Source organism: Orycteropus afer, unplaced genomic scaffold (assembly GCF_000298275.1).
Source record: "Orycteropus afer afer isolate SDZICR_OR568_19922 unplaced genomic scaffold, OryAfe1.0 scaffold00064, whole genome shotgun sequence".
NCBI lineage: Eukaryota > Metazoa > Chordata > Mammalia > Tubulidentata > Orycteropodidae > Orycteropus > Orycteropus afer.
The window spans coordinates 12,374,105-12,396,206 of record NW_006921651.1 but is presented as its reverse complement, the minus strand read 5'-3'; the positions used below and the strand labels follow the sequence as shown (position 1 = coordinate 12,396,206).

The 22,102-nt window shown below is 43.2% G+C and overlaps 1 protein-coding gene across 1 annotated transcript in view; it reads right to left on the bottom strand.

The window, feature by feature from the left end:
• SORBS1 (sorbin and SH3 domain containing 1) overlaps nucleotides 1-22,102 on the bottom strand; it is a 122,154-nt gene that overhangs the window by 49,661 nt on the left and 50,391 nt on the right. The window contains exons 11-17 of the mRNA XM_042780825.1: nucleotides 21,539-21,586; nucleotides 21,281-21,410; nucleotides 18,435-18,549; nucleotides 12,620-12,703; nucleotides 8,272-8,337; nucleotides 7,579-7,680; nucleotides 3,032-3,081 (exon numbers count right to left, since the gene is read on the bottom strand). Coding sequence (XP_042636759.1) covers nucleotides 3,032-3,081; nucleotides 7,579-7,680; nucleotides 8,272-8,337; nucleotides 12,620-12,703; nucleotides 18,435-18,549; nucleotides 21,281-21,410; nucleotides 21,539-21,586 — 595 coding nt within the window. The remainder of the gene's footprint in view (nucleotides 1-3,031; nucleotides 3,082-7,578; nucleotides 7,681-8,271; nucleotides 8,338-12,619; nucleotides 12,704-18,434; nucleotides 18,550-21,280; nucleotides 21,411-21,538; nucleotides 21,587-22,102) is intronic.

Sequence of the window (22,102 nt, the reverse complement as noted above, 5' to 3'; positions counted from 1 at the left end):
TTGATTGTTTTTCTAATGTTGAACCATCCCTGCATACCTGGTATGAACCCCTGTTAGATTGTTTTTTAATAGCTCAAAACCAGGAAACCTTAATACAGCTTCTGTAAGTTTATTACCAGAATTGGAATCCACATAGTACAGATGAGAGTTTACTGCTGACTTAAGTCCCTTGGCCGAGCACCTCACTGTCCCTCTTCTGGACAGAGCTCTGTCAAGTACCACCTGTGTGACGCTGGGTATGCTAATTACATTGCCTCCCTGTGCTTGTATCCTCACCACTCAAATGGGGATTAAAAATAACACTTAGTCCTAGGATGCTGAGAGGATTAAATGAGGGAAGGTACATAAAGTACAAAGTATAGAGCTTGGCACATAGTAAATGCTCAATAAATTGCCAAGATTATAATTTCATTCAAGACCTATGTTCTGAACCCTAACAGCCAATGAAGTTGCTTTCTCTTCTGAACTTTTTTTTCCTAAATTACTTTATTGTAATAATACATATAAACAAGTATTTGCCATTTTAACCATTTCTAAGTGTACAATTCAGTGGTGTTAATACGTTCACCACCATTGTGTGACTATCACCCTTGTTCATTTCTAAAAGCTCTTGTGAATTTTTTTGACTCTAATAGTCTATTTCATTCATCATTTTGCTTTTTTATTTTGCAATACTTTCTGTGTGCTGTATCTTACAAACTAAGGGACTATGTCTTACATTTCTTTGCATCTCCTATTATAATATCCAGCACAGTGCCTTAGATCCAACAGAACTAAGGCATTCACTCAGCAGGCCCCCTGTAGCAACCTGTTCTGCCTTGTGCATTTCAGGAAGGTGAGGGGGCAGAGACCAGGCACAGGCTGTAGAGTTAATATTAAACCCACCACCACAGAGTTGATTCTGATTCACAGTGACCCTATAGACAGAGTAGAAGTGCTCCATAGGTTTTCCAAGGCTGTAAATCTTTACAGAAGCAGACTGCCTCATCTTTCTCCCATGGAGCAGCTAGAGGGTTTGAACCACTGACCTGCTGGTTAGCAGCCAAATGCCCTAACCACTGTGACACATTGGGCAGTCCAACAACAGCCAAGGGGAGACCTGGTTAAAAAGCCCAACTGGGTGCAAAGGATGGTCAAAGCGACAAGCCAAGCACAAACAGGTAGCCTTTGGGAGCCAGGAGAGTTTGCTGGGAGCTGCGGCCTTGAGAGGGCCCTTTATCTTCAAGGGGCCTATGGTCATCTGGTCGGCTTCACCTTGGAAAACACATTTTCAGGTCTACAGGGCATGCAACTGTTGTCATACTTTGGGCTGAAGGCAGAGCTCAGTTAGAAGCTCTTCAACAGAGTGAGCTTAAGGGGCACTGAGGTTCTGTTAAGGGTGGTGGAAAAATTTGGAAATGGATAGTGGTGTGGTTACACAACATGGTAAATGTAATTAATATCATTGAATTGTACATGTGAAAAAATGTTGAAATGGCCAATGTTTGTTACATATATATTTGCTACAATTGGGAGAGAGTGAGCCTGAGAGCCCTGAGTACGAGAGGTGGGAGGAGGTCCTGATGCCACATCTGAGCCCTGACACCTCTCTGTCAGATTGGTGGCTGGACCATCAAAGCCAAGGTAGGGGGAAGGGACTTTATACCTGGCCTCCTCCAAGGCAGAACTGCCCTCTAATTCAGGTAATGTTTACTCTACCTACTGTTCCAATGTATCTCCTCAACTTCTTCTTATGCTCTGGGGTACATGAATAATAAAGCATACACATTTACATAAGAAAAATGAACATAACGAATCTAGCTAGAGTTTTTGATTACTACACTAAGAAGACTGAGGTTTTCCATTACATCACTGAGATACCCAAATCCCAGCTGGACTGACTTTCAAATAAAACTCCTCTTGCAACATACTTTCTTCGGTAAGGTGGGTTGGACGTGCCCAAGTGACCATAACACTTGTCAAAATATCCATAAACTCAGCATACAGATGAAGCCAGGCCTCATTTCTGAACAGGTGAGCTCTACTCATTCTGGATTTACCCAATCCACATGGCACAGTAATAGCTGTGGCCCCCTCCCAACCACGTTTCAGAGAACAAGGTATGGATGCTATGGTGCTAAGACTAGGAGATGCTCTCACCAGAACAAGCTCCTTTCCCAAACCTATTGGATGCATCTGGTGTGGATGACTGAGCCAGGCACTAAGGACGTGTGGTCCTTGCCTCTGAGGCAATGATGAACATGCAAGGGTGTCATTCAGGTATATGGCAACAGACGTGTGCCAGGAGGGGTACTAACCTGAGATCGGGTATGGAAAAGTTCAGTTAGGAAGGAGGTATACGTACAAGCTAAAATGTTTGCCATTTACCATGCGTGTAACAAAGGGAAAGGCACACTGAAAAATGTTGACCTGAGACAAAGCTGCATAGCAAAGTACTCAAAAAGTAATCTGGTACTGAAGTCAGGGTGGTTTGTGAGGGTGGGAAGAGTGAGCGGTGGTCGCTACCCCACAAAGAAGTAAGTGGTGTGTGCACACACCATCCCTGAAGAATCCTAAGACTCAGTTCAAGGACATTTGTCCACCTCTCTGTAAGAATCAAGTATGTCAGCCCACCTTCTCGGCCCCACCTTCCCCATGACAGGCCTGGTTCTAAGATCCAACTCCACATCTCCTAACCGATTCCACCTGTCTCAGTCATCTCTCCCACCTCCACCCCCCAACGATCAGCAAAAGATGGCAGCTTCAGTTATGAACTCCACAAAGCATCTCACATTCTAAGGTAAGCACACCTCCATGGGCAAACTTATCAAAGGTAATTACGAATCACCACAAAATGAATACAGACAAGGTGGAGAGGACAAAAGAAACATAATTTGAAGACTGTTAATTAGACTGCTATTTGTCACCAAACTGTGTATCATTCGAAGCCACGAGACTGCTGTAGCAAAACACACTTTGGGTCTAAAACACAAGCCTCTCTTCATTTCTGACATTTTATACATGAAGCCATATAAGCAGAGTGGCAACTTACTATCCAGGAGGCTCTGAAGATGTTTCCGGAGTGGGGCTGACTGCTGAGCTCTGTAAATGTCAAAGAAAGAAAGAACACAGATGATTTGTGTTGGCTCAGGTATTACACACCAAGGGGAAAAGGAGAGAAGTCACTTTCCTTTCTAACTGAGATAAGGACCTCGGGAAGACAAGAAGCCTGGCTGGAAAGGTTTCTGGTGCTGATGGGAGGGTGGTGGTCCATTTCTTTGAAGGAAATTTCTGGGTAGGTGGGCTCACCTACTCTCTGGTCCTTCCCCTTCCAGTGGATGCAGCCAGGGCCTCTGGGTGGCTCAGGCCCCCACTTTGTGGCTCACATTTATCTCGAGTGTGTGGATGGCCCACTATTTGAGCCAACACGCACTCGTGTTCCTACAACCACATACCCTTCACCAGGTTCTCCTCAACCCTCAGACCCTCCTGCCAAGCCCATCACAGATTCCTTCATGCACCCCACATGCCATCCCCAGTGTGAGAGTCACCCAACTCTTTAGAGACAGAATGTACAAAATGAATTTTAAAATACCATGCTGTCTAGAAAATCTGTGTACACCTGCAGGTTTAGAAGTGTGGCAACGGGGAGAAATGCAGTTCACAAAGCCTGTTAATGACCACTTCAGCATGGGTGGGGAAGGCTTTATGAAGTTATGAGCCACTGCTCAAAAAGAAGAGAACAATTAATCAAGAGGTACACAGAAAAGCAACATAATTATCTACTTCAGGATTTCTGTTATCTTGAAGAGAAAAATGCAAAGGGGTCAAAGTACTTGTTTTTGAAATAATGTGGTAGTTGAATAAGTCAATCCAAAAGTTAACTTAAAAAAATATTTCTCTAACAATGACCATTTGAAGGAAAAATGCTAATGGAGGAGAAGAGACATTTGGAGAAAAAAAAGAGACACCTGGAGAACAAAAGGGAGGAGGAGGCTGTGAAAGAGGGAAACAAGATGACCCGGAGGAAGAGGCCACTTGCATCACGGGCCACCCATCTGGCTCTCTGCCTGCGGAAACACCCGTGCTCCGCCTGTTGGGTCGTTTCATTTCTCAGAGCACCTGTGCCCCAGGGTGAGGACTCTGCTCCTCACCCCTTATTCCTCACAGAGGGCACCTCTCCTTACCTTCACATGCATCCTCCCAGCTGCCCTCATCTTGCCTTCCTAACCTCGCCTCCTTGAACCTCCCAGCCCTCGGCACCGGTTGCATTCTGGTTCTTCTGCGACTTTTGATGCCCATGTTGTGCTGTTGTAGGTGCGAGTCTGTTCCAACTCACAGTGCCAACAGAAGGAAATACTGCCTCGTCCCATGCCATCTCCACAGCTGTTGCTATGTTTGAGCCCGCTGCGGCAGCCATCGTGTCAGTCCACCTCAGCAAGGGCCTTCCTCTTCATGACACTCTGCTCCATCGAGCATGAAGCCCTGCTCCACGGACTGGTCCCTCCCGACATCATGTCCGAAGCACGCGAGACCAAGTCTTGCCGTCCTCGCTTCTAAGAAGCATCTGGCTGGACTTATTCCAAGACAAATTTCTTTGTTCTTCTGGAAGACCATGGTATATTCCATATTCTTTGCCAACACCATAATTTAAATGCATCAATTCTTCTTCAGTCTTCCTTGTTCATTGTCCAGTTTTCACATGCACGTGAGGCTTGGACCATGCCCTGGTGCATCTTGGAAAAACTTCTGCCTGATCTTGTTGAGTCCTCTAGGAATTCCTTCCTTCCTCCCTTGGTCACGACCATCTTATCCATCAGTGCTGTACCCCTATGGAATCCCTGATCCTTTCCCAGCAACCTCTAAAAGCTTTAGAAACCTCTAAGTATCCAACCCACTCGCCTTCCTTTGGAGCCTGCTTTTCTGGACCTCTCTGGAGCACTAAGTATTTCTCTTGTGTTCTCCCCTTCCTCCATACTCACTTTTCCCTCCTCTCTGAACTGTTGTTCTGCTGCCGTCCCCTCCTTCCCCTGTTCCATGGCCTGATACCTCCATGGATAACTGTTGGTCTCTTACCCTTTCTCTCAACATGCTTCTCCCTCAGATATTTCATCTACTCCCAGGGCCTCAACCATTGCCCCTCTGAAGGTGACTCCAATCTGTTTCTCAAACCCTTGCCTATCTCATGAGACTGTTTTTTTTTGTTTTTTTTTTTTAATCTCCACTGTCTGCTGAATACTCCCTATATGATACCTGACTAATTCTCAAAAGTAAACTACCAAACTAACTTACCCCTACACAGGTTTTCCCCCATCTTTCTTATGTCCAGTACTGATGCCTTCACTCTTCCAGCTGCCTAGCCAAAACCATAGAGTTGTCTTGTCTTCCCCCTCAAGTCTGTGTTCTTCACATCAACTAATGAAAAAGTGCTATTGCCATTTTTCTCTCACATCTGCCTTCCCCTCCCCTCATGCTGGTCCTATGCCAGTACAGGCTCCCATCACTCGCACCTGGACTGCCACAATAGCTCCCTCACCGGCCTCTCACTACAAGTTCTTCTTCCTTCAATTTGGCCTCTCTAGAGCAATGCCACTCCTCTGCCTAAAACACTTCCTGAATTACCTCATTGGCGTGACGGCAGACACAACCATGTTCTTAGTCTACAACCCAGGGTCAATCCTCTTTCCCAAACTTACCTCCCATTATCCCCATCTAGGGAGCTCTGGTAGCGTAGTGCCTAAGGCACTTGACTGCTAACCAGAAGGCTGGCAGTTCAAACCCACCAGCTTCTCCTCGGAAGGAAGGTTGAGCAATCTATTTCCATAGTGATATTGCCTCGGAAACCCAAGGAGGGGTCGCTATGATGGCATATAACAACAACAACAACATCCTCCTCTAAGACTTTTAATTCCAGCTGAACTAGCTATTTCATCCCTTGCATGTATCTTAAACATGGTTACATCTGTACCCTACTGCTTCTACTACGGCCCCCAAATGGATGCTCCCTAGCTTCACCACATACCTAACCACCCTTTGAGATCTCTGCTAACTCCTCTGAGAAGTCTTCCCTGATTTTCCACAAGATTTCTCTCTCTTCTGGCAATTACAGCTCATCCCATTAGTTTAGCTCTTACCAAGCACCAAAGTGCACTGTTGGAGACCTTTTACTTACGAGTGTCTGACTAAACCGTGAAGCTCTTGAGGGCAAAGTCTGTTTCTTACACTGATGCCATAGGACCCTGCGCAGCATGTCTTATGTGCATAAGGGACTAATGGGAAGATGTCTCATGGCCTCGGGAGGCTGCAGCTTAGGCGTTCTCCAGCGTCCTTCATCCTAGCATGTCTTGTAGATCATTCTGGGTGACTCTGAGTTTGCATTTGGCTGACCTGTCATCTCAGAGTGCCCATCCTGCCCGGCCCACTTTAGGACTTACCTGTAGCCACAGTCTCCCCTCTAGAACGAGCTGTGATTGTGTCCTACACTTCTGATGTTCAATCTCACAGTGGCTGCACCCGGCTCCGGTCTCCGCACCACCGGAAATGCAGGGGCCCCTCCTCCATCACCTCGATCACGTGTACCGTGTCTCACCTCAGCTGCTTCCTTGCGGTTCAGACTGCTGGGCCTCACCACTAACTCCTCTGGCTCTTGCATCCTCCGGTGACTCTGGATTCCCGAATCCCCACCACCCCCAGATCTGCCTGTGGCTGTTCCGCTTCTGCCCTCTTACCCCAGCCTTCCTTGGCTGTCGCCACAATCCCCTAGTTTCTCTGTCCCTTCCCCAGTTTGAGTCTCTGACTCTCATGACTTTTCATACTCAACTTACTCATGCCCATGATCTGGCCCTCCTGGTCTTAGTTATGCTCATTTATAACATAGGTCAGTTAGCAGTTTACACTTTTCTTGCCATTGTCTGTGGACCTTCCCGACTTCTTCAGCAGTGTCTGCAAAGCAGTTTTGTTTTCTATAAAGATATCTTTCCTTGTCTTTTTTGTTCTGTCAGGGAGTCCTGAGAGCAGTTCCCCAAACATTTGCTATCCCCTCAATCCATTCCCCAACCTTTACTTTGGACTTCTTCTCTGCCATACTGTTTAATAAACCACATTTTGACCTAACCTTCTTTAAAAATATCAATGCAGGTGAAGTTTCAAATGATTGTTGCCTAATAGGCACTTAAATCATTGTTGCTGCTTTTGCAAATGATCTCTGAGGCTGGTATCTCCCAGGGTTGCAAAAAAAGCCAAGGAAACCACCAAAACTGGCTCCCTGCAAATTCAGAGAAAGCCAAGGAAGGGAATTTAAGAGGGGTGCCTCCTGAAAGCGGAGCAAGAGAGTAACAGAGGGGAGGGCGACTAGTTTAAGTCACCAGCCATGCTTCATTCATCTGAAAACTCCCCTTTAAGGAAGATGCCAAGCTCAAAAGAAACCCAAGCAAAAATTAACTTCGAGGAAAAGGAATCTAAAACAGAAGTCAGAAAGCCATGCAACTTAAAATAATCAGCATAACCATCCATCACCTCAACGACATCAAAACCCAATGAGCAAAGAAGAAAACAAACAGCTTGAAAGGAACTGATGGCATGAGAAAAACTAGGAAATACCTGTGACAGGTTTGCACTGGGTGCCTTATTAAGCGTCTCCATTTTTTCTAAATCTGCCTCTAACTCTGTTGGGCAGAGGTTGAGATCTTTGTCTAGATTAGTCTGGGTCAAGAAAAAAAAGATGGGAAAGAATGTTTTATTTAGTTTAGAGCAAAGGGAGAAAGAATGGAAGGTTAAGTTTGAAAAACTGAGTTTTCTTAGTGTTATACTTTAAAAAGGCAAAGATGGCATGACTAAAACACAAGAGTTTACTAGAAATTAGTTAGAGACATGAAAACAGAGAATGCAACATTAGGCGTATACAATGTAAATCCTGACAGAATTAGAGCTTCTAAAAATCTAGTCTACTTGCTAAAGAGAAGAACTACAAATACCACAAAACCTACCTTTCAGGAAATCCCTAGGGTCTCTATTTCCAAAGTAGGGTGAATGTGACAATTGTTTTATGCCAGAAGAAATAATTTCTTTCAAAACCTTTAAATATTAGTATAGGTTCTTAGAGACTTTGTTAAACAGTTTGATCATCAAGCCAAAAAAAAAAAAAAAAGGAAAGGATTCCCAAATTAAAAAAAAAAAAAAGGTCATTTTAGAAAAAGAAGAAAAAAACAAAAATTAAAAAAACCCACAACACACTCACACTAAGCAAGGCGAGAAAGCACACACACATCCCCCGAGGGGGCGTAGCAGAATTACCTTTCTATCCTCTCTAGGAAGGATAGAGCAGTCTCCAGGAGTATAATCCCATATCTTTTTGGGAGGCTGACGGGAAGCAGAGGAGGAAATGAAGAAATGAGCATAAAGACATAAAGACAAACCCAGAGACTTGTTCAAACAGAAGGGGACACACTCGAAGAATCATATCAACACACAGAGGTGAACTCAAAAGTAAAAGGGGTGGGCTACTCTAGGAGGTCACCTAAGGTCACTGCCTCCAGGAGAGGCCCTGGAGAACCTGGAGCTGGAGACACTAGCTACCTTGTTTCCTATCCTGTGTCTCAAGAGTAAGTAACCGTCGGAACCTAAATATAAAAAACTTAAAGAAAAAAAAAATGAGAAAGAAAGCATTGACACCAATTTCAACAGCAACAACAACAAAAAAGATGTCAGTTCCTCATTGTGCTTTTCCAACTAAGATAGACACTGGAGCGTCTACATTTTTGAAGCAGTCTTTCCCACTGTAAAATTCATTATGTTTTAACTAATGTGTAAATTTAGTGATCTGGCCCCCATCAGGTAAGCTGAACTAAACGCTGTCTGTCCGTGGTTTCTCTCCCCTTCTGTGGCAATGAAATCCATTTATAAAATAAATGGGTGTTAAGTACTGCACTGCATAACTACACAATTTCACACTAGTAGTTTCTAAATTCTCATTTTACAGATCAGACAGAATTTGAAAGCACTGTTACTGATATAGACATACCTTCCATTCCCCTTACAGAATAGAATTGGAGCTTAAAGTGTACACTGTGAGGTTATTTCTATTTTCTCTCTTAAAATCTCTCATGTTAGTATTAGAGGTGAATTTCTAAAACATGTATATGTCAAGAAACGATGTAAAGTTTAATGAGGAAGTGGTGGGAGGGTGGGACATTAAGATGTTACATTACAGGTCAATTCTAACTCTGGAACTTGGCTTCAGTGTTTACTCCACCACTTGGTGGAACCTCTTGAGCTCCCCATTTATACTCGAGATTTCCTATTTGGTGGCCTGTGGGGAGATGAGACAGGAGCTCTGGTGGCACAGTGCCTATGGCATTTGACTGCTAACCAGAAGGTTCATGGTCCATGGGGCAATCTACTTCCGTGAAGATTTACTACCTCAGAAACCCAATGGAGGTCACTATGAGTTGAAATCAACTTGATGGCAGTGAGTTTTTAGTTTAGGAAGAGGAGAAAAAGGGCTCACTCATTTACAGCTCCTAGAATTGTGTGCAAATTTCATTATAATCAACTCTGTGGAAGCATTTCCCCTCCCCGCCTTGCTTCATTTTAATGAATCTGCTAAGAAAAGTGACCTGAATCCAAGGTGTGTTTATCACTGACAGCAACTGGTCAGCGTATCATCCCTATTATTTGTACCTTCTGTATTTTATAAAGTAATTGATGTTAATAATTATCATTTATCTTTAGGCACTTAATACACGTGGACTGTCCATTTTGGAAGCAGACTTTTAAAGTCACATATGGTACTCCTAAAGTCAATTATTTACTACAAATGACAAGAAAGCAATTAGAAATTAAATCAGCTTTAAATACTCCTAAATATAGTCTCTGTGATCTTGAAATATATTCTACAACAATTTGTTAGAGCTAAAAGGTATTACAGTCTCACTTGACATTTTAGCTCTGCTTTGGCTTGAAGGGCAAATGCCTAGTGTCAAAGTTCTGGCTCCACTAGATCGATGGAGGGAAGGGTGTATCAAGCTGGTGTGAAAAAAAGTCAAAGCGATGAGCCACACGATTTGATAGGGGTTTTCATTTCGTTTTCCTTTTGGACTGCATGCACAAATGGTTAGTGCGTTTAGCTGCTGTTTGAAAGGCTGCAAGTCTGCACCCACCTAGAGGTGCCCCAGGAGAAGGCCTAGAGGTCCAGTTCTGGAAAAACCAGCACTGCCATGGAGCATGGCACTGCTGACACACATCAGGCCGTCACAAGTCAGAGTGGACTCCACGGCTCTGGGGGTGCTGGGGAGCAGTCTGAATGGCTAAAATGCTCCCCAAACGACCTGCACGATGGAGACCACTGCCGTTTGTCTCTCCTCTTCTGCGGTCCACAGTGGTTGGGGTTGAAAGAGAACTGAAGAGAACAGACAATTTCTCCCCAACCCACCTTCTTCCCAAGCACTGGGAGTAATAGCCAGTCCTCAATTTGGAACCATTCATCTCAGTGCAATTTCTCAGCATATGAATGTGAAGCCATTTGGGTAAGTCTTCAAGAATGTTTTCTTTTAACGTAAGACCTACATAAAAGGAGCAGTCCCATTAAGACGGACTCTGAAGTCTGTGTAAGGAATGCAGCTGCCTTCAGAGCAAATGCTATTTTGGAAAAGCATCTCTAAGTCTTTAAATATTAAGAGGCAGCTACATCAGTGGGGTAGAGATACCAACTGTAAGAAGAACTCAATATGCAAATGGATTGTGTTCCTAACATTTGTCTGAATTGGTTGTATGGTGCTCAGACCACATTTTCTAGTAGAAGCAGTATTAACCGACCAAGCTATTCCCAGAAGCCTCTTCCATGTAAGCTGAGACTGAAAGACTGTCTATTGTTAACAAAAATAGAATAAAATTATTTGCAATGATAGATTTAGTAAAAAAAAACATAATTAATTAGAAAAAAAAATTTCATAACTTCTCCTAACAGCTAGTATTTCAGATGAAAACTAGTTTAATTATTAGGCATATGGAGAGATGGCTACAAGTTTATGGATTCTAAAAGGGACTTTAAAAAAATCAGTGGTATCGACTATTTGTTTATAATTTAACTCCAAACTTAGTAGCTTTTGATTTCCTTGATGAAGTTATGGCATTGTTGTTACACATCAATCATGATTTCTAAATTTTCCTTTTGGAAGTATATACATATTAAAAGAAACAGTCTTTGTTTATTTAAAAGAATAATGATTAGAATACTGTCAAATATTTGCATATGGAAGACTTATCTTTGCCTAAGATAGACTTAGTTGATGTCCATACGGTGAACAGCAGAGAAAAAAGGGAGAGAAATGAGGAGAAACGGCAGGCGCACCAAAAGCGTTGGGGAGGCGGGAGGAAGGAGATGGTGCAGGTATTGGGTGAGACGCTTTCCTCTCTTCTGGTCACTAGGGGGTGCTGTTCATTCATGATCGCTTGGCTCCTAGCTGGAGACCGGTCTAGGAGAGAGCCAGCAGGGAGAAACCTGTTCCTAAAAGCGGAATCTTTGCAAGTCAGGTGCCCTTAACTCAGAAGATGCCTGAGCTCTCAAATGCAGCTCAGCATGGCTTACTGAAATTATACTTCTGGGGCTCCAGTTTGATATCTCTTTGTCTTAGTGTTAATGAAAAGTATGTATTATAGAAGTTAATATTTTACTGAAATACAAAGTTAACTCTTATCTGCCAAAAACTATCATCCTAAACCACAGTAATTCAGATGTTTGACTCAACGTTTAAAGTCTCATATAAACATCTAATAAAAAATGTTTCACTTTTACACACAAAACTCCTCATTCAGCCTATAGATTTTTTTCTTACTTTTGATTTTTTTTTTTTTTTTTAGTTGGAATAATTAGGATTTAACTGGAGTTTTAACCTCAGCTTCCAGTCATCTCTAATGGAAGAATGAGCCCAATTCTCTCCTCGGATTGAAAACTGCTTCGGGTGCAGGGCTAAGAAGAGCCTCCCTTAAGGGCCAAAGGCATTTTGCACCAAAGCCAACTAAGAGGCATCACTGGGAAGCTGTCGAACATTAGGCTGAACATTTAAGTTTGCTAGAATTCCTAGCTTCCATTTCATATATTGGGAAGCATTATCCTAACTCATAGAAACCATTCCCTGAAAGTCACTTATAATGCGGTTGCATAAGGGGTCACACCTGCATAGAGAGGCTCCTGCTGGCCTGTTTGGGCCCTACCCTTGCATATGCTTTTAAAAAATGCCATTTAAACCAGTGACAGTGCAAGTCCTCTCTGTGTGTAATGCCGCTCACTGTCTGTCATCAGTAGGCCATACAAACTAGTCAGGAAGTGGAAAACTGCTGAAATAACGCCACCCACAGGCTCTTGATATTGGCTCCTGGTGGTGGGAGGTCCTAAGAAAAGCAGTGACTGTGTCTTTCTGGGCTATTCTGGCAGGAAATACTTGCAGAGCTCACTGCCCTTCGCTGGGCAAGTAAAGCAACGGAGCCCTCACAGGCTGCAGTGAGAGTGCACACTACTGATGCCTGACAGGCGACTCCTCACTCCTTGAATTCCTCACGAATAGCTCTGACTCGTTAGCAGCAACAGTGCATCAACAGCATCATTTAAAAAGGTGTCTATAACCACTGAAGCTATTAAACTTACCGGTTTCCCAAACTCCAATTCCGAAAAGAATTTATACCAAGGTTCATTCTTTAAATCTATCTCTTCTGGGCTTATATCCCGACTCTATAGGGGTTGGTGATAGGGAAATGGAAGAGAGAGAAGGATAACATTATGCAAAGATTACATAGGAACAGGCCAGTAGAGATGCAGTGGTTTCCAGGGCATATACCAAGGGCATTTAACAGCAGCAACCATCCACTTTGACTGGCATTAAGCAAAAAACTAGAGGAAGCTAAAACACTGGAAGAGGATGGTTTAAAAAGGGGAAACTGAGGTAGGGAGCAGTGAGTGATCATTCTCAGTCTCAAAGCAGAAGGCAAATGGACTGCAGATGCAGCCTCTGCCCCCACTGCTGCCCTCCACGAGAAACCTGGAGCTGGACACGAGAGCACTCCCCAACAATTTTCAGAACCATGGGAAAAGGAAAGCCCTTATTTCCTCTTTACAAAGAGCTATCAGTTACAAGTGAGTAACCTGGTGAGTACACCAAACATTTAGCCATCTATGCCAGGTGAGCAGAGCAAACAACGTTTATGGGCTAGTACAGTTTTAGTACTTATTTGCAAGGCTGCTTTAAGGTTTTCAAAATAAACGCAAATACGGACACTTTATCAAAGCCAATCTGTTAATACTGCATCTTTAATGGCACATGAGTAGGTGAGAAACCATGTCTTGTACACAGTAAAGTGAAAGATGATATAAGTAAAAACAGAGGACACAAGTGAAAAAAAAAACATATTTCCAACAAGCATCCGTGGGGATGAATACAGACAGAATACTCTGTGTTCTAACAAATACATGTTAAAGAACTAGGACAAAATAAAGTGAGGAAAAAGCTGGACAAGACAGATCACAGAACAGCGCAGAAAAAACTTCCGTGTTATATTACAAAATTATGTTAGATTTCTCATTTATATAGCTCAAAGAGGTAGCACCTAGAGACTGATAATTTGATTCCATGGGATTTCATATTTGATCGAATATTTATGAAGTTCCGATACCCTATTCTGTGGAATAATAAACATTTCTGGAAATAATAAGTTGGAAAATGGGTGCCTGGAAAGCAAATCAGAACTTCCCCTGAACAGACTGGAGATATACTCACTGAGACAAGAGGGTTTGAGGCTTGTAGCTTAACTCAATCACATATACAAATTCCAAAAAACTTTGATAGTCAAACAAACAAAAAAAAAGGTAGATTTCTGCCAATAATAAATATGAAATGTAAAAATTTTCTACCTAGACTGAAAACATGATACAAGAAACTTCACATCCCGGGGCTACGACACACAAGGTAGGGGACTGCCTGGAGGGAGCCTATGTCCATGTCTTCAGCACTTCACAAGCAGTTCCTCCTGGGCGCCATCTTTCTTAGCAGTTCAACTGACAGCTCTTTTGTAGCATGTGGAGTCCCTGGGGGTGCAAAGTGTTAATGCACGTGGCTGCTAACAGGAAAGTTGCAGGTTCAAGTCCACCCAGAGGTTCCTTAGAAGAAAGGCCTGGTGATCTACTTCCAAACAATCAGCCGCTGAAAACCCAGCGGAGCCCGGCTCTACTCTGACACCCACGGGGCTGCCAGGAGCTGCGAGCAACTCAATGGCATGGGTTTGTTGGCTTGTAGATTGTAGAAACTACCGTGAACTCTCTTAGTGACATTTTATTAACCCTTTCTTTTAAGATTCTTAGAAGAATCTTTACCATTATTTCTGTTTCTGGTATAAGCAGAGAAAGATTTGGACATATGGCAGAGAACCATCCTTTAACTGAAATTAAATAAATACTAGTTGAAATCAGAGGGAAATGTATACTGAAACACAGTTTGTCCTCTTTGCATTCAGACAGAGCGTCCTCGAACTGTCTTTAGCAACTTACAGCTTAAATCTTGTATGACAAGCCTTGCCCTCACTGCAATAAGTGATTTCTGAGTATTTTTTCAGTAGAATGAGGCATAGTACATCAAGGACACAAGTATTCAGGAGGGACAGATTAGACATTGGGACATTCTAGATCCTTATATGACAGGGTTTCATGGAAACCTCATTTCATGTTTATTATTTTCACAAAGACTATTTATAAACTACTCTCTGGGAATAGGTTTAGCTTTTTTTTTTTTTTTTTCCTTTTAATAATAAAATGTACCAACTCTTTCGGGACAAAGCTTGAACGTTTTGGGACTCACAGTCCTGAAAGAATTAACCCATTTTATTCCTGACAGTTGTCTGCAGACATTACTGCTGACATTAATGCTGTGCTGAGAATAAAGTCAGGAGGTGTGTTAGGAGGGTCCCCAGCAGCCTGCTTTAGTCCTTTGAGCTGCTCAGAGATAAAGGTAAAACGGTAACACAACACACCACAGAGCAGTAACATGTGCATTTGATTTTGCCATTTATAACCCATCTGCAGGTCCAGCTACGCAGCAAACAGAAAACATCCTTTGGCGGCAGAGCAGGACGTTGTCCTGGCAGGCAGGGCAGCTCCACAATACTGGGCACAGTCGTGCTGCAGGCTACTCCTTTCCCAACTTGTCAAAATCTTTGGAAAAGGCCGGTGACTTCCCAGAAAAATGCCCAATTCTCCTCAATGACAGTTTGGCTGCTGGAACAGGAGCCGGAGAACAGCTTAACAATTTAATTAAATAAAAATCTGAATGGGGTATGGTCACCTGCCCACTTTATAATGTTCACAGCTATTTTACCCACATTGTCACACTGGACCCTCTCACTCAATGTTTCACTAAGGTTGCTTCCGCCAGGTAAGCTTTTTATTTCATAGGAGCTTCCGAAAGGTAAAGTGACTTGCCTCAAGACAAAAGGCACAGTCAGAACTTGAACCCAGAACTCAGACCGTCCAACTCCTAGTCTAGTGCTCTTTCCACTATTCCAGTGAGAAGGGAACAGACCCATTACATTTGCAGATGACACTGAGCTAAAGCTCAGTGAGGGACAAACTTCAGATGCCAAGCAAGGAACCTAAAGTGACCTTTGTGAACTGGGGAGAAGTCAACCTGGGCAAAACTCCTTGATTTACACCTCCAACATAGATACTGTGTCTGTGATTACTATTTTTAATGTCTGTCCTTCCCACTGTGGGAGCAAGGACCCATATAAGGCTTAGCATATAAGAGTTATTCTATCTATACACGTTTGTTTGATTGAAGTTCTGCAGGGGCATTGGAGGGAAGTATACAGGAACAAAGCTCGGAGAAGGCCATTTCTGACAAAGCAGGAACTGACCAATGAGCTCTATTTCTAAGGCCAGAAGAGAAAGGACTCAGCCTACGATCATGGGGCGCTAGCTGAATAGGGCATCTGCTCTGTCTCCTCCCTCAAGCTGCTACGAACCGTGCTGCCACAGCCCTGGCCGGCTTAGGTCATCAAGGTTGTAAAATTTTCTGTGGGTGATTCTGAGGTGTTTCATTGACTGGGGCGGTCTGGGTGTGTTCCAAGGACAAGATGAGCTCTAGGACAGTCTGCAGAGAGTTTACCACCCAACACTTCCTGAGAAAAACCTACAGATGTGCCTCGAAGGGTGCAGTTAAAATTGCCAGGCACATAAGCAGACACGAGTACCTCAAACTGAAAAAGAAAACTCCCCCCACCGATTCTACATCTGCTACTAGTTAGTATACTTATCCACACTCAGTAACAACAGAAAAAGTGGGGAAGACTCAAATCCTGGCAGTTCTGATGCTGGATACCAAAAGGCAACTCACACACTGTAACTCATATTCCAACTTCTGTTCATGGTGCAAAAAAGGCAGGGAAAGGAATTCTAAAATAAAAGACAAATTCAACTATTGTGAAGGGTAGCAAAAAAAAAAAAACAAACCACCAAACTCACTGCCGTCAAGTCGATTAGACTCCAGCGACCCCTCCCTGGGTTTCCAAGGCAGTATCTCTACGGAAGTAGATTGGCCAATCTTCCTTCCGAGGAGCGGCTGGTGGGTTTGAACTGCTAGCCTCCTGGTTAGCATTCAAATGCCTATCAAATGATTAAGATTTGACTGGAATGTCTCTCTTAGATGAAAAACCTGCCTTCGGAAGAACAGAGCCAAGTTGGGTGAAAGGCACTAAATTAAATGATTGGATGATCGTGCTCCTCCTTGGCCCACCTTCAGTGTTTATGTCCCATTACTGGGTCCACTGAAGGATGTGGCACCACACAAAAGAGATTCTTGTGCATAAACACCTACTTGGTGTTGTGCAATTAATTTACATGGTCACTACTACCCTCTAAAAGGACACCCCCATGGGGGGATGACAAATGTATTTTTGGCGGTTATGAAAACAATACAAATGACCCCAAAAACTAAGATACTTCTAACCACTGTAGTATCAATAAGAAAAAACAAAACAAATCTTTATTTTTTTCCTTTGTTCTGAATAGTGGATAAATTGCTAGGAACCAAGAAAGGAAGGGGAACAAAGAATAAATTAAGAAAAGGGGCAAACTGTCAGTCAAAGCAATAGTAATCTATCAAAAGTAATGTTATGGAAACAAAACCACACAAAGGCCTACAAAGAGCCCCTGATCTGTTTCGGTGGGTCCCAGGTTTTGTTATTAAATGCCAGGAATACAGCCAAAGAGCGTCACTTTCCAGGAACACCTGTACGGAAGGCGACCTTCTGTGTTTGTTCCATAGCAGAAGCTTCATCACACAAAGAGCACCCCCAACCAAGGTGGGGTCAGAGGCAAAATGCTCTGCGCTTCTCTGAGTTCTGTGCTTAAAAAAGCTGCAGTACACAGTAAAAGTGGAAGAATGACAACTGAAGCATTTCTGTGAACTGCTGACCTTTTTTTTTCCTAATTAAAATGACATCCCTTTGTGTGTCTAAAGATGTCACATTTTAATTTTAGTAAAAGTCACATCAATTATTCCTTAAAAGCATGTAGGGCAGACAAGGTGGAGGGAAAATAATTGGAACCCACATTCTGGGGCTTGCTTTTTTTTTTGTACATGGTGTGGTAACACCAGTGTTTTAATAAAAAACTATCCCCAGCATGATAATTCTACCCTGCTGTCACAAGGTAGAGGGTGGCAATGTCTACGGAGCTTAAGAGAATCCTTCTAACCACAATTGGAATTATGAACCAGCTTTTTCTAATGAGAGGTTACTAAAAGGCAGCACGATTGGCAGATATGAAACGAAGGGGTTTGTAAGTATTCTTCCCTGCTGCACAAAACAGGCCGCCTCACTCAGGTGGTCTGCTGTGCCTATGCAGGCTTTATTCCCCACCCCCCTAATTGCTTGGTGATGTGAACTTAGGTAGGGAGCCATAAGCCAAACTGAATAGGAAATCAGTCTTCAACACTGCACACGCCCAAAAAGTCAGACTTAAAAGACATATTCTAACAGCCTGGTTTTTTTCCCAACTCATAACATCATATTACTTATTTAGCTTATGATACACTAGTGATGTCTATAGAACTGATGCACATTGAAATAAGAATCATTTAAAAAAAAAAAAATCAACAAATGTCTTCAGTCTGGTTAATCATCAGCCCAGTAATGAACTGTTAGATGTTCAAAACAAGACAGTAGCAAGATCAATCTTGACATTAGTATAAACAATAAAATTAGTCAAAACCATGCACAAAATGAGCCACAATAAAGAGGATTCTTTGGAAGCAGACTTTCAGGACTTATTTTATGAAAACCTGCAAAAATGTAAAGGGTGAAAATACTTCACTGTTTCATTGTCTTCTAAACAAAGCAAATCTGTCTCCAGGGAAAGAATGTAACCTGACTGCCCAAAGCATCAGGATCAAAGCGAGCTTTCATATGCACATTACCATCTTTTCGTTGGTCAGAACGGAGGACTTGCCCGGCTGATATTCGTAAATGCTTTTGGGCTCTGCACGGTATTTTCTCGTGTCCACTTTCTTATCTGGGGGCTCCCAATCGTTTCTGTAGAAAGAACATCCTATTAGAACTGTTTTCCTGAAAATCGACATCAGCTTTTGACACAGCCTGACTTTGGCTGACTTGTCATTTAATGAAGGCGTATTTATATCTGAAGCATAAAATCAGACTCGAGGGGAACAATTTAGTTGTGCTGGTTTCCTTCTCAACGCAACCAGCTCAGTCTTTGTGTTCACTTCACCAAGGGCTTTAAGGTGGCCTGTGCTCAAACCCAGGCACCGGGAAGCGGAGAGGAGAGAGAGAGGAGAGAGAAAAGAAGGGAGCGGGTAGAAGCAGCAAAGCTTGCTCTGGAAAAGCCTTTCACCTTGCTCTGCTCTCAGGAGTCTGTCACTCCCGAGACATGCCTGTCCCTCCCACTCACTCCGGTGCAGTGAGAGAGAATGGAGGACCTGGGGCCAGCAGCTGGGGTTCAAATGCCTGCACACTACCTGCCAGCGGGATGACTTGGCCACGCACTTCACTCATTTTTACGCACATGCATGTTTGCGTTTTGCACTGTGATTATTTCAGTTTCTCCTGCAAGTCTATAAACTTTTTTTAAAAAAGTAATTTTATTTTTTTGTTGAAAATGTACACAGCAAACAAACATACACTAACTCAACAGTTTCTACGTGTGCAACTCAAGTGACCCTGATTATGTTCTTCAAGCCGTACGACCACTCTCACCCCCCTTTCCCAAAATGTTCCTCCATCTCGAACACAAACTCACTGTTCCTAAGGTTCTCCTCTAACCTTTTGGGTTGCTGCTGCCAATTGGACCCCATATAGATAATTCTTTAAAAGGGCACAATAGTCAAGGCAGGCATTCTTTACTAAGTAAGCTAAACTACTGTTTGGTTTAAAGAAGACGTCAGGGATGTTTCTGGTTTAAGGTTTAAAGATTATCTCTAGGCAACAGTTTCAGGGTTTTATCCAGTCTCTATGGCTCCGGAAATTCTGGATTTCATGGGGATTTGAAATTCTGTTTTGTATTTTCTGCCCTTTTGATTATGATTCTTCTATAGAATATTTTATCAAAATGTTCAAATGGCATGATTACACAATTCTGAAGGCAGGGGTGATGGTTCATTTATGTTTATATTCTTCTGTAACACCTAGCTCAATCTGAACATGGGCATCACCTGGTAGGTGCTTGATGGACGGACTCATGAAGGGTTTATGAGTGTGCCCAGCCTTCACTTCAAACGAATTATCAAACTCTTCAGGTAGATGTCACTTAAGTATGTGTGGGGCTTTAAAAACAACCACTCACTTTTTTAATGAAGATGTAAAAGATAAGAAGGTGTGAAATTGAATGTGCACATGAAGTAAAAGTTTAACCAGTCTTTGTAGTGCTTAGAACTGGTGGAAGATGGGGCAGGAATATGGGACACTGGTCCAGATGGCATAAGGTTGCTCCACAGGGCATTTTCAGAGTGTTGTTGTTATGTGCCTTTGAGTCAGACCCAATTCATAGTGACTGCTTCTTTGGTTTCCAAGGCAGTACCACTATGGAAGTAGATTGCCCAACCTTCCTTCCAAGGAATGGCTGGTAGGTTTGAACCACCAGCCTTCTGGTTAGCAGTCAAGTGCCTTAGGTACTACGTTACCAGAGCTCCCATTTTCAGAGTAGAAGAACTAAATACAAGGATGTGGGGTTGTTCAGTGTAGGTATTAAGAGAAGACTAATGGCATCATTAAGGAGCTCTGGTGGCATTGTGGTTAAGGCATTGGGCTGTTAACCAAAAGGTATATGGTTTGAACCTACCAGCTGCTCCATGAAAGGAAGATGAAACCAATCTACTTCCGTAAAGATTCAAAGCTTTGGAAACCCGAAGCGGGTTGCTATGAGTCAGAATCCACTTGAAAGCAGTGGTTTGTTTGCTTTTAAATGTCATCCTTAGAACTATGCTCAAGCCTTATGTCCCAATAATACGTGTTACATAAGTAAACCCCATGGATAAAACAAACCCACTGCCATCGAGCTCATTCTGATTCATAGCAATGCTATAGGACAGAGAACTGCCCCACAGGGTTTCCAAGGCTGTAATCTCTACAGAAGCAGACCACCTCATCTCTCTTCCACAGAGCAGCTGGTGGTTCAAACTGCCGACCTTCTGGTTAGCAGCCAAGTGCTTTAACCACTACACCACCAGAGCTCCTGTTGCATAAATAAGTAGATGTTAAAAAAAATGCGGCTTCATTTTAAAATTACATTTTAAGTTATAGGTCTTGTCAGTATGCACACAGATCATGAAAATACCAAAATACATGACAAATCTACAGAAATATATGACAAATCTTGCAGCTAAGATTTTTCTTGTGAAAAAGCAATCGTTACAGTCAACATTAACCCAGCAGATACTATGAGGCAGGCATTACTACGAATGTTATGTGCATTATCTCATTTTATCTCTGCAACATTCCCAGGCAGGAGGTGTGTCATTTTTATCCCCATTTTACAGATGAGGAAGTTGAGGCTCAGAAAGAGTAAGTCACTGCTAATAGATGAAAGAGTACAGGCTTAAAACAAGGCTGACCTGACTTCTGTCTGACCCAGCAGAGAGAAATCACACTTTACTGGGAGGTTGTGTACAAGAGCCAAAAACCACAGAGCTGACTGGGTCCACATAAGACAGAGGCTTCCATGTTCCTGAGAAAGGAGGCTGCTAGGTCTCAAAAGACACTGACAAGGCCCTGACTGGTGAAACAATGAACAAACAATGAGGACACCTACCTTTCTGGGCTGGATCTTAGGGAGGAAGAGCGGGCTGGGAGCGGTAGTGTGGCTGACCTCTTAACTACCTTCTCACCATCAATGTAGTTCATCTCACTTTTTGAACGAGGCACAGAAATGGGAGACTTTGCTGGAGAAACAAAGTGTATACGAAAGATTTAAAACAAATGGCTCCCCCTGGAAACTGAAAACAGGATGATATCTTCCCTCCTCTCCCACCCTCTCGTCCTCCCCCACAACCAGTTCTAAGTCACTTACTGTCTTCAGAAAAGGAGTATCGAGGCGAGTACAGATCTGAATCATCATCTGGTGAACAAAACAAAATGTAATCAGAACTATCTCTAAGGTAAGAGAACCAAGTTTCAGGCTTCCCTCTGCTACAGACCTGCCACACCGGGGAGCCCAGCACTGGGCGCTACTGCCCAGTGAACATCAGGCAAGCAGGGTTTGGAGACTTCACCCCGTCAAACTGGACCTGGGCCCTGCGTACATTCACCACGCCTGGGGGTGACTGTGTCTGACACCAAGAGTGCATGGTGACACAGAGTTAAAGCTCCTCCTCAGGAGCGTCTCCACAACCAAAGTTGGAACACAGGGTTCCTAGCCTGGCTGGGTCAGAGGTGGGGCTGCGGTGGCCCGGTGGAAGGCCAAGATGGAGAGTCCTGGGGTAGCCCGCTGAGTTCCACAGAGCCCTTCCCAGCGACCTTGGAGTCTGCTATCAGAGGCCCAAACGGTGTGGTTTCTGGCTCCTCACCTCAGCTTTGACCTATTTTATATGTTAAGGTTCCATATACAATATAATACCTTTCAATAAAAACAATT